The 12,868-nt window shown below is 43.3% G+C and overlaps 1 protein-coding gene across 1 annotated transcript in view; it reads left to right on the forward strand.

The window, feature by feature from the left end:
* The window catches only part of RSBN1 (round spermatid basic protein 1), a 65,969-nt gene that overhangs the window by 18,821 nt on the left and 34,280 nt on the right, over positions 1 to 12,868 (forward strand). The window contains exon 2 of the mRNA XM_073615710.1: positions 7,885 to 8,564. Within this exon, the coding sequence (XP_073471811.1) occupies positions 7,885 to 8,564 (680 nt within the window). The remainder of the gene's footprint in view (positions 1 to 7,884; positions 8,565 to 12,868) is intronic.

Below are 12,868 nucleotides of genomic sequence, written 5' to 3' on the forward strand. Positions count from 1 at the left end.
TTCCCCAGAACCCTGTTCTATGGAAGAAAAATTACCACATTCTCTTGATGTGGTGAGAGCAGTCAAAGTCTACGTAAAGGCAACTGATCAGATTCGGACAACGGATGTTTTGTTCGTATTGCCTGAAGGTCCTAAAAGAGGACAGGCAGTATCGAAATCTACTATTTCTAAATGGATTCGACAAGTAATCGTTCAAGCTTATGGTTTAAAGAGGTAGATTCCACCCTCTCAAATCAAAACGCACTCCTCTAGGGCTGTTAGTACTCCGTGGGCAGTGCATCACTAAGCCTCCATGGCTCAAATCTGCAAGGCCGCAACTTTGTCTTCAGTCCATACATTTTACCAGATTCTATCAGGTAGATGTAAAAAGACATGAGGATATCGCCTTTGGGCGTAGTGTCAGCAGTATAACTCCTCTAGTCTCATGTTGCCCTAATTCTGTTGTGTCTCCCTCCCCTCAGTTGGCATTGCTATGGGACATCCCACATAGTGATTGCTATGGCTCTGTGTCCCGTGATGTACGATTAAAGAAAATAGGATTTTTATAACAGCTTACCTGTACTTCAAAAGAAAAGGATTTTACATCACGGGACACAGAAGTCCTGCTCCTCTTTCTAGTATACACGTGCTTTGCTACAAAACTGAGATACTGCCGGTATGAGGGGGGTTATATATGAAGAGCAACTTCCTGTTTAGGGTGTGCCAGTGTCCAGCACCTAAAGATGGCCTATAACCCACATAGTAATTACTATGGCTCTGTGTCCCGTGATGTACTTCAAAAGAAAAGGATTTTACAGGTAAGCTGTTATAAAAATCCTATTTTTGCAAAATGGTGAAACCTGAACGTACGTAAATATCCAAATTTCTCTAAAAATCTGAATGTTTAAATTTTTCCCTTACAGCTTTCAGAAGTTCTGAAAGGCCCCCAAAACCATATATTTTCTGAAAGCACATGATCAGTAGAATAAAAAGGAAGGTGCTACTGCTTATTATTATTTATTTTTTTTTAAGACCTTGCGGTAGTTGCGCAAATGTTTATCAACCAACATATTCGCAAATAATACACTAAAACCATTATTAGCAGATAAAAATACAGCTAATTTTACAAAATTCCTGCTAAATCCTTACTAAATATAAAAGCTTAACCTGTATGGAGTTAATAGATAACAACAAATATTTGTACATTTTAAATTGCGCCTTTTTACGAAATGGTGAAAAACAAACGTATCCAAAAATTTCTCAAAAAAATCTGGAGGTTTTTCATTTTTCACTTACAGCTTTCAGAATTTGAAAATATCCCTTAAACTAGACATTTTCTAAAAGCACATGACCTGTAGAATAAAAAAAAGTGCTACAGATTTTTTGGGCCCCACAATAATTGCGCAAATGTTCATCATATCGCTATTTTTCACTAAAAATACACTAAAATCATTAATATTGCGCATAAAGACAACGTAACTTACAAAATTCCTAATAAATTAATATGCCACATGTGAACGATGCTTTAGTACTAAAGTGTATGCCCATAGAGGGCCATGTTTACCCGCACAGGGATGCACAGGTGTTCCGTGCAGGCAGTCCCATTTTATGTCAATTGGGATGCAATGGCTGCACAGGCATAGCTGCCGTTCCCAATCTGACATCCGTGTGGGTACATGACCCCAAACGCAGACAGTGTGAGCTCAGGGACATGCATGTGGACCTACATGGATGTAAAATTGGGAGCAACAGCTCAGCTCATGGAATTGCTACATCCCAAATGAGATCAATGGGACTGCCTGCACAGAGAACACGGAACACCTGTATATCCCTGTAAAGGTACTCTGTGTATGCCCTGTGTGAACAAGGCCTTAGGCCCCTTTCACACAAGCACACCAATCGGGTCTGCCTGTCCGTTTTTTCAGACGGGCCCCCATTGTTCTCTATGGAAAGACTGATGTAAATGAACATGTGTCTGTTTACACCTGCCTGAATCTGATCCAGACGGATGGGGATTCCATTCCCCATCCATCTAGCAGACCGGATCAGATGGCATCCAATGGAAATGGACAGGCTGTCTGTTTCCATCTGACCGCCCCATAGAGAACAGCGGGCTGTGTCCGTTTCCGCTCCGTATCAGCGGAGCAGACATAGACCTGTCATCCGCTTGCTCAGTGGGGATCAGCAGACAGATCCCCCGCTGAGCAGGCGGATCTGCTTGACCGAGTCCGCTCCATGTGAATGGAGTCTTACCAGGATTGGCCGGTCCATTAGGGGCGCCACCCCCCTGCAGGGCCCCGGACTCGTATGTTTGTATGAGGTTTTTTTCCCAAGCCACATCACATGATTAGATCCTGAGGCTCTAATTGGCTTGTAAAAGGTTGGGCTTGGGGCGCAGAGAATTGCAGCCCGGACCCACCCACTTGTGACAATAGCGAATTAAAATTCGCTATCGTCTTTCAGCTTCTCCTCCTAGCCAATCAGGACGGATCGGTTTGGCCGGGAGGAGAAGCTGAGGTATCCGTGGAGTGGTGAGTGCAAGGGGGGGCGTCGCCGTGGAGGGGTGAGTGCGGGTGGACCTGGGGGGGGGGGTGGTAAACACATGTTCGCCAAGCCCCCCTAAGCCCAAACATCACCCGCACCGCTCCCCCGCCGTGTTCCCCAGCCTCTCAGTTTATCGTAGCATAAGCTGTGGCAGAGGAAGGAGGGATGCTGCCGGAGCAGTGATGGATCGGTGGTGCGGGGGCCGGTATGGGGGGCTGTCTGGGTGATGGGGGGGGCGTACACCTGGACCACCCAAGCCCCCAGCAGCACCTAAAGCCGGTGGGAGCGGCAGAGGGATGCCAGCTTATGATGGTGGCTGCGGGGATCAAATTGGGGGGGGGGGGGGGCAGTGCTGGGGGGGGGAGAAGGGGATTGAAGGGGATAGGAGAGGAGAGTGGGGGGAGTAGTTTTAGGTGGAAGGGAGGTGGAGAGGCAGGGGACAGAGAAGCGGTGCCATGGATGGATGGGGGGGGGGGGAATGGTCACATTAGGGGTTAATGACTCTGATCAGCGGGTTGTAGGTTGGAGTCTGCTGAACAATTCTGATATAAGCTTATGGTCATTGAAGTGACTATAAGCTAATAGGAGAGGGAGAAAGGAGGTTCGTACTCCGTACTGACCTGGCCACCTGCAGGCCCTTTTGTAGGTGTGTTCGGAAAGGGTTAAGGACCAAGGTTAAGACCCACTGGCCTAGACTATGGTTCTGTGCCGAGTCTAAATCACTGGCTTTCAGAATCCTCAGTCTCGGTATCCTTAAAGTGTTACTAAACCCACAACAGTAAAATCAGTCTGTATATGCAGTAAAGCATGCTTGTTATACTCACTGTGGAACCTAATGGGTTAATCTTCTCCATTGTGTAAAAAGGCTGTTTGATCCTGTCTTCTCTGATCCTCCAATTTTACTGTCCCAATCCATCTGCTGATAGAACAGAGCCCTAGGATGCACTCTGCAAATGCTCAGTTTGGTGTGTATTGCTAGAGAGGGTTTTTTTTTTTTTTTTTTTTTTTTTCTTCTTCTTCGGGAGGGTGCATGTGATCAGCACAGGGTCAGACAGTCTCGTAGGACAGTCAGAGGAGAATGAAAACTCCTACTACAAGCTTTAACCACTGTGTGTGTTTCTGCACTTCCACCTGCAGGGAGCGTGTGTGCTGCTGTGATCATTCACAACTAAGGATGAGCTCAGGCGTGTTCGCAACCCGCACGTGCAGAGCCCGCCAGGAAGTCAGCACTGCACAACGCTAATCACAGGCAGTGAGACATTTCCCGATCTCTGCAGCTGTGATTAAGCTCTGCGCACGTGCGGGTTGCGAACACGCCTGAGATCCTCTTTATTCACAACAAAAGCCGATCTGCAAGACCGGGCACTTGATGTCCTCCAGCACCTGCTGATTGTTGGTAAAACACACAAAACTAAGTTCTGCCTATGTAAACAAGGCAGATCTCAGTTCTGACGCGGGAGGGATGGATTTTGTGCTCCCACAAAGCAGGGAACAAAATCCATTCCTTTCCTTAGTAAAAGCACCTAACACATTACACATAAACATCAGCTAGGCACACTGTTAACCATTTAATCTCCCTAGATGTTTAACTCCTTTCCAGTCAGTGTCATTAATACATTGACCATGCATATCTGTAGCACAAATCACTGTATTAGTTTCACTGGTTTCCACAAAGTATCAAGTGTCAGTGTCCAATTGTTCGCTGCAATATCGCAGTCCCGCTATATGTCGCTGATCGCCACTATTACTAGTACACAATTCCATAAATGTATCCCATAGTTTGTAGACGATTGTGTAAACCAATCAATATACGCTTATTAGGAGTTTGATCTATCAAAAAACACATAGCAGAATACATATTGGCCTAAATTCATGAAGGAATTTGAGGGGTTTTTTTGATAGGTTTTAGAGCAGAAAGTAAAAAAATATTCAAGTTTTTTTTTTTTGTTTATAGCACAAAAAATAGACACAGTGATGATCAAATACCACCAAAGAAAGTTCCTATTTATGGGGGAAGGATTTACAAATTTTATTTGGGTACAGCGTTGCATGACTACACAATTTTGGTTAAAGTAATGCAGTGCTGTATAGCACTAAAATGGCCTGGGGGGTAAATCTTCCAGAGGTCAACTGGTTAACCAATGTTTTGCTGGATACTAATAGAAGTCACAAGACTGCTATTTACTGCTGATGAGTTAATGTTTAGCAGTTTTTATATTTACTAAAAAAAAAAATGCATTTCCGTGTACTGTACGAGACCAGATATAGTAATTGCAGGGTCCTGGGTTTGGTAACAATTTAATAGTTTTGATATCAACTGAGAATTTCCGAGCAGCAAATGCAGCTCTGGTCCTTGGAGAATTCATTACAGAATCAATCCAAATCAGTGTGTTTGGATTGTGTAATGAACTCTCTAAGGGTCTGAGAGATCTGCTGAAGGGGCAGGAATGTTTTATTTTTAACAGCACACCCTTACTGCCAACTATATGTAATACATTATAGCAATCGACATATTGCCTTTTAGGTCCTTTGTTTGATAGCAGGTGGTTGTCGGTTTATTCCAGCAATTTATGGGCTATGACTATGTGTCTGCTTTCTGTAGTCATGAATCTAGTTGCCTGATCCATTGTGCACACCAGAACTACTGGTGTTGCCCAGGTACTGTGGGGTTTATGAATAACATCTATCTGCAGCATCTTTTTGGCCTCCCCTGGTTTCCCTGTGAGACGGTTGGTGTTCCAGAAGCTCAACTTGCCTGTGTGGAAGAGAGGTGTGAATTGATCTTTAGGTCTGCTTTTGAGTGTCCAAAAAACAGCGTCTAATAGTGGGTCTGTCTCTTCCTGTTCAGGCTGGTTGCAAACTGGATTACATGCTGTTATTTTATTGGTATGTTTATAGTGGAAACCTTTGGCGTCTACCATTCTACCAAATAACATCATTCGGGCATGGTTTGTTTGGATAAGACCCCTCTATATGCTTTGTGTAGTTTGCTGTGCCACATAGGAAGTAGAACATACCTCTGACCCATGTTGCACATCAGCCCTCTAGCATTGCAGTCATATCAGCATTTTTGCTTGTCCATTTTTGTTTTTTTTGGTCTTGGAACCTTAGTATGTAATCCCTGACCAAAACCTTAGGACCAGCAGGCTTGCCCTCCAAAGTCTCTCAGATTGGTCTAAAGCTGGCCATTCACTGCTAAACGAGGAGGATGAGGAAATCTTGACCCTTCCCTACCATCAGCGGTTGCAGCTCATTGGCTTCTGTCTCTGAGTAAAATTTTCCAGCACGTCCCATCAATTTCTGCTGCACTTTCCCATGTAGCAGGGACTGCCACACATTGATACTTGACCAGTCCCTCCTGAACCAGTCAAATTTCAGTCTGTGTTATAGCCTAAGCGTCCCCTCACTTTCCTTCTGTATGGGGGTTGAAATGGCGAAATGCTTTTGGGGCACTTCTCTGTAGGCAAATTGCAAAGAAATGTCATTCCCAGTTCTTTGTCATTCCCTTCCTTTCAGCTCCACAAACAACCTCTGGCTTTCCTTTTAGGAGATCTTCTGGATCAGAGTTCTGTTATCTGTATCGGAGCAAGAATTGGGATGAGTTTTTATTCTCCCATGTTGATAGTGAAGACGTAGTCAGGGAAATTTCTTTTAATTCTCGATCTCTCAGTCCGTGATTGTAAAGTCTCCTTGTTTTGAAAAAACAAAAAAGCATGTTATACTTGCCTCCTATGTGCATTGGTTTTGCACAGGGCAGCCTGGATCCTCCTCTTCTTGGGTCCCTCTTTGCTGCTCCTGGCCCCTCCCTCCTGTCGCGTGTTCCTGTTGCGTGCCCCCCACAGGAAGCAGCTTGCTATGGGGGCAGCCGAGCTGCAGCTCTGTGTGTCTATTCAGACATGGAGCTGCTGTTTGGCCACACTGCCTCTCTCCTGATTGGCTAACTGACTTTGTCACCTGCGGGAGCCAGTGACGCTGCTGCTGTCTCTCAGCCAATCAGGAGAGAGGCCGAGGGACTCGTGGACAGAGATGGGGCTCAGGTAAGTATTAGGGAGGCTGCAACACACAAAAGGCTTTATCTTAATGCATTAAAAAAAACAAAACCTTCTGCCTTTACAAATCCTTTAATCACTTAAGGACCGGAAGAATTTCCCCCTTAATGACTAGGCCATTTTTTGCGATGCAGCACTGCATTGCTTTAACTGACGATTGCATGCTCGTGCAACGTTGTGCCCAAACAAAATTGACGTCCTTTTTTTCCAACAAATAGAGCTTTCTTTTGATCACCTCTGCGGTTTTTATTTTTTGCGCTATAAACAAAAAGCGTAAATTTTGGGGAAAAAAAACAATATTTTATACTTTTTGCTATAATATGCAAAAAAAGTAAAAGAAATTTCTTCATCAGTTTAGGCCAATATATGTATTCTACATATTTTTTGGTAAAAAAAATCGCAATATGCATATATTGATTGGTTTGCGCAAAAGTTATTGCGTCTACAAAAAAGGGAATAGATTTATAGCATTTTGATTGTATTTTTTTTTTTTCCTACTAGTAATGATGGCGATCTCCGATTTTTAGCGGGATTGCGACATTGTGACGGACAGATCGGATGCTTTTGACACATTTTTGGGACCATTGGCATTTATACAGTGATCAGTGCTATAAAAATGCACTGATTACTGTGTAAATGTCACTGGTAGGGAAGGCGTTAACACTAAGGGGTGATCAAGGGGTTAAATGTGTTCCCTCATGTGTGTTTCTAACTGTATGGGTATGAAACTGACTAGAGGAGGAGACATATCGCTGTTCCTACTTAGAAGGGGCAGAGGATCTGTCTCCTCTCCTGACAGAATGGGGATTTGTGTGGCCACACACACACACACACACACACACACACACACACACACACACACACACACACGTTCTGGCTTTCCTGGATGGCGGACATCGCGGCCACACGCATCGGGTCCCCTGCGTTGCAGCAGGCGTGCGCCTGCTAGAGCTGTTTAAAGGGCCGACGTACAGCTACGGCGATTCTTGGGATTGTGCCGACCTGCCGCAATATGACGGTGGCTGGTCGGCAAGTGGTTAAGCAACAGACGTCATGTGATTGCTTACAAAACATAAGATAAGGCATTGTGTGTATGTATATATGTATGTAATAATTACACGATGTTGCCAAAAGTATTGGGACGCCTGCCTTTACCTACACATGAACTTTAATGGCATCCCAGTCTTAGCCCGTAGGGTTCAATAATGAGTTGGCCTACCCTCTGCAGCTATAACTGCTTCAACTGTGTGTCTATGGGAAGGTTTGACCATTTTTTGTAAAGTGTTTTAATCACTTTTTACCTCTTTCACAGAAATTCCAGATGAGAATGGCAAATCACAGAAAATACTAAATGACGATAAAGCTTTCCTTCTTAAAAAGCTCAAGAAAAAGAAGAAAAAGAAGCATAGAGATGATTTAAGAGTAAGGCGGCTGAAAATGTACAACAAAGAGGTCCAGACTCTGTGTGCTGGACTGACCCGCATTAATCAGGAAGCCCTAGACCAAGCCAGTGTAGGAGTAGAAACAAACCAGGAGTCCTGCAGATACCTAAAAGATGAACAGCTTTGCCGATCAGACCTTGGAACTGAAGAATACAGAGTTCCTCAGGAGGTCCAGATGCCCTTTGCATCTCATCAAGAGCACTGTATCCGTACCAGTATCTTAAAAACAGAATCTCGGTTCAGCAGACTAATGCATGAAGAGAATCAGTCAAATGGTGGAGCCCCAGTTTTACATGCTTACATGGATGAACTTTCCTTTTTGTCTCCTATGGAGATGGAGAGATTTGCGGAGGAGTTCCTGGAAAAGACTTTTAATGAAAATGACAAGAATGCATCTTACTATGCCTTGGCCATAGTGCACGGCGCAGCTGCTTACTTGCCAGACTTTCTGGACTACTTTGCTTTTAACTTTCCAAATACACCAGTTAAAATGGAGATCCTTGGCAAGAAAGACATCGAAACAACAACAATTGCAAACTTTCATGCACAGGTGTGTTGAGCCTATACTTTAGAAATGTGAAATTGCTGTTGAAAGCTTATTTAAGGGTAAGGTGCATAATTTGAATGGCTTGTGTTGCACATCTTTCTGGTTATTTGGTTAGTCTGCAGGACAGAATAGTTAATGTCCTGGGAGAGTAACCAGTGTGCCGGAAAGCAGCTGGAGCCATTTTAGAGATGTTTCTATTGGTAAAAGCAAGAGGGTTTTGAATCCTGTTCTGATTGGCTCAAAGGGTTTTTTTTTTTTTTTTTTAATTATAGCTGCATAGAGCTACTAAATAAATTAGTTCAGAAATATGCATTGACCAATTGTTAGTGTTCTTAATTGTGATTCTTTAATTGAAGTGACAATAAGGCTTCATGTACACTGCTGCTGCTGGTAAATGGACGTTTAGGAGCAGTTGGACGTTTTTTCCAGCTGCCCCTGAACTCTCCTATGTTCTCTTATCAGTACATAGGGTCCTGTATAGTAGTTTCTAGGCAGTTGAGTTTAGAAGCATTTTTTTGGAAAGCAAAAAAAATGCGTTCTGGAGGGATGTTCAGAGGCATTTGAAATGCCTGTAACAGCTTGTAAACGCAGTAACTCGCATTTCGCCGTGTTTCATTTACAGGCGTTTTTAATTTTTGACTATTTGGAAAAAAAAAAAAAAAAAATGCTTCTAAAAGCAAACGTTGCTAAACGCAGCATGTAAATGCGGCAAAACTGACGTTTTTAAACATTGGTTACTATCTCTCAAGTTAAATCATTCAGGAAAGGTTGGAAAATGTTCCTAGAATAAATTTAGTGATGTTTCTGGTACATTTGTTCTCATATCGGCCCCTAACTCAAATTATAAGGAAAACGTCAAACTCTGCCCTAGGATATGCAGGAGCATTTTTTTTCTTCTTCTTTTTTTTTTTGTTTTGTCATCCTGTTCCTCAACCCTTGTTGTAACTACTTAATAACTTCCTAAAGGAATCGCTGTCACTTGTGAATCCATCCATTGTATCAGTTCGGGCTCATGTACACTGCAGCTCAGAAATGCCTGATTTTATAGAGGTTTGAGCTTTTTATTTATTTTTTTTACCTCCTTCTGCCACCTCTAAACCCTCCTTCATGTTAGCCTACGTGTCTATGCATGTATAGTACTGCAACCACTTGCCGATGCCCCATAGCAGATTTACTGCTACAAAGCGGCCGCGCTGTGCAGGATCACATATGCGACACTTATTTGTAACAGCAGAAGTCGGTCAGCGGGGGCCAGCCAATAGATGTCTGCCAGCACCCGCCGGTCATGTGGAAGTGACACGGGACAGCAGATCTCTATTCTGACAGGGAAGTGATGGACTTTCTTTCCCTGCAAAGGAATGCAGGGAATAAAATCCATCACTTCCATTAGTAAAAACTCCAAGCATAGTACACAAACGCTGGTTGAGGCATACATTTAACCCTTTAACCGTCCTATGTTTAACCCCTTCCTAGCAAGTGGCATTAGTACAGTGACAGTGCTTACTTTTTAGCACTGATCACTGTATTAGTGTCTCTGATTCCCACAAAGTGTCACGTGTCAGAATATCCACTGCAATAGTCAGTTTTGCTATAAGTCGCTGATTTGCCACGATTTTACCACCATTTTACTGTGCGTATGGTGTGTTTCATAGGTCATGTGACTCAAACCGCATCACAAAAAAATGTTAACACCACAACGAAAGCGCAACGGACCATTGTGAAGATACGTTTTGCTTGCGCTAAATGTGCCAATAACGGCTGACAATAAATTAATATTCATTTAAATTTATAATATTAAAAAGTCGAATAAAATACAATTTATATATAAAAATATATATTTTTCTAAACTAATTTTTTAAGTGCATCCTGCCTCTTCGGTTTCGGCACCAAAATTTCCATTCGGTGCACCTCTAATATATACCATAGTTTGTAGACGCTCTCACTTTTGCGCAAACCAATCAATATACGCTTATTGGGAAGTTTACCAAAAATATGTAGTAGAATATACAGTATCTCACAAAAATGAGTACCCCCCCTCACATTTTTGTAAATATTTTATTATATCTTTCATGTGACAACACTGAAGAAATTACACTTTGCTACAATGTAAAGTAGTGAGTGTACAGCTTGTATAACAGTGTAAACAGCGACCCGACTCTCAGAGCTCCCGGCCAGCGCGCACGCAATGGCACGGCGGGGAATTCAAATGGACATACAGGTACGCCCATTTGCCCAGCCGTGCCATTCTACCGACGTACATCGGCATGCGCCGGTCGGGAACCGGTTAAAGAGGAAGTAAACTCTGATGAGTTTTACTTCCTCTTTGTTTCCCTGCAAAAGTAAAGCATAGTGGGCTACTATGCCTCGCTTCGAAGCCTACGATGTCCCCAATTTCCTCGCCTCCATGAAGCTTCCATCTTTCACCCTCTTCCTTTCGGGTATCGCGGCTCCGGCGCTGTGATTGGCTGGAGCCACGATGACGTCTCCAGGCATGGCACGATCTGCTTTAGAAACAGCACGATCGCCGTTTCTAAAGGTTTCTACAGGACGCCTGCACCGTTGTTTACGGCGCATGTGCCGTAGACATCGGTGCCCGTCTCTTTTGCAAATATCTCCTAAACCGTTGAGGTTTAGGAGATATTTCGAGCACCTACAGGTAAGTCTTAATCTAGGCTTACCTGTAGGTAGAGTGGTTGTAAAGGGGTTTACAACCATTTTAACCCTCTTGGGCATGGAGTTCACCAGAACTTCACAGGTTGCCACTGGAGTCCTCTTCCACTCCTCCATGACGACATCACGGAGCTGGTGGATGTTAGAGACTTTGCGCTCCTCCAACTTCCATTTGAGGATGCTCAATAGGGTTTAGGTCTGGAGACATGCTTGGCCAGTCCATCACCTTTACCCTCAGCTTCTTTAGAAAGGCAGTGGTCATCTTGGAGGTGTGTTTGGGGTCGTTATGTTGGAATACTGCCCTGCGGCCCAGTCTCTGTAGGGAAGGGGATCATGCTCTGCTTCAGTATGTCACAGTACATGTTGGCATTCATAGTTCCCTCAATGAACCGTAGCTCGCCAGTACCGGCAGCACTCGTGCAGCCCCGGACCATGACACTCCTACCACCATGCTTGACTGTAGGCAAGACACAATTGTCTTTGTACTCCTCACCTGGTTGCCGCCACACACGCTCGACACCATGTGAACCAAATAAGTTTATCTTAATCTCAGACCACAAATCATGGTTCCAGTAAACCATGTCCTTTGTCTGCTTGTCTTCAGCAAACTGTTTGCGGGCTCTCTTGTGCATCATCTTTAGAAGAGGCTTCCTTCTGGGACGACTCCAATGCAGACCAATTTGATGCAGTGTGCGGTGTATGGTCTGAGCACTGACAGGCTGACCCCCCACCCCTTCAACCTCTGCAGCAATGCCTGAAGCACTCATATGTCTTTTTCCCAAAGACGACTTCTGGATATGACGCTGAGCATGTGTACTCAACTTCTTTGGTCGACCATGGCGAGGCCTGTTCTGAGTGGAACCTGTCCTGTTAAACTGCTGTATGGTCTTGGCCACCATGCTGCAGCTCAGTTTCAGGGTCTTGGCAATTTTCTTATAGCCTAGGCCATCTTTATGTAGAGCAACAATTCTTTTTTTCAGATCCTCAGAGTTTTTTGCCATGGGGTGCCATGTTGAACTTCCAGTGACCAGTGTGAGAGTGAGAGCGATAACACCAAATTAAAAACTCCCCATTCACACATGAGACCTTGTAACACAGAGTCACATGACAACAGCACATTTACACTGTTATACAAGCTGTACACTCACTAATTTACATTGTAGCAAAGTGTAATTTCTTCAGTGTTGTGTCATGAAAAGATATAAAATATTTACAAAAAAATGTGAGCGGTGTACTCACCTTTGTGAGATATTGTATATTGGCCAACATTTCATAAAGTTTTTATATATATATATATATATATATATATATATATATATATATATATATATATATATATATATATATATATATATATATATATATATATATATATATATATATATTTTTCCAAACTTGTCCACCTTTTTTTGTTTATAGTGCAAAAATTGTAAAGAAAAAAAAACAGTGCTGATCAAATACCACTAAATGAAAGCTCTATTTGTGGTTTGTGGGGAAAAAAGTAAAACATTTTATTTGGGTACAGCGTTGCATGACCACGCAATTGTCCTTTAAAGTTAACAGCATGCCGAATCATAAAAAATGGCCTGGTCATGATGCAGGGTAAATTTTCCAGAGGTCAAGTGGATAAAGTTGTG

The sequence above is a fragment of the Aquarana catesbeiana genome, linkage group LG02 (assembly GCF_042186555.1).
Source record: "Aquarana catesbeiana isolate 2022-GZ linkage group LG02, ASM4218655v1, whole genome shotgun sequence".
In the NCBI taxonomy this organism is placed as follows: domain Eukaryota; kingdom Metazoa; phylum Chordata; class Amphibia; order Anura; family Ranidae; genus Aquarana; species Aquarana catesbeiana.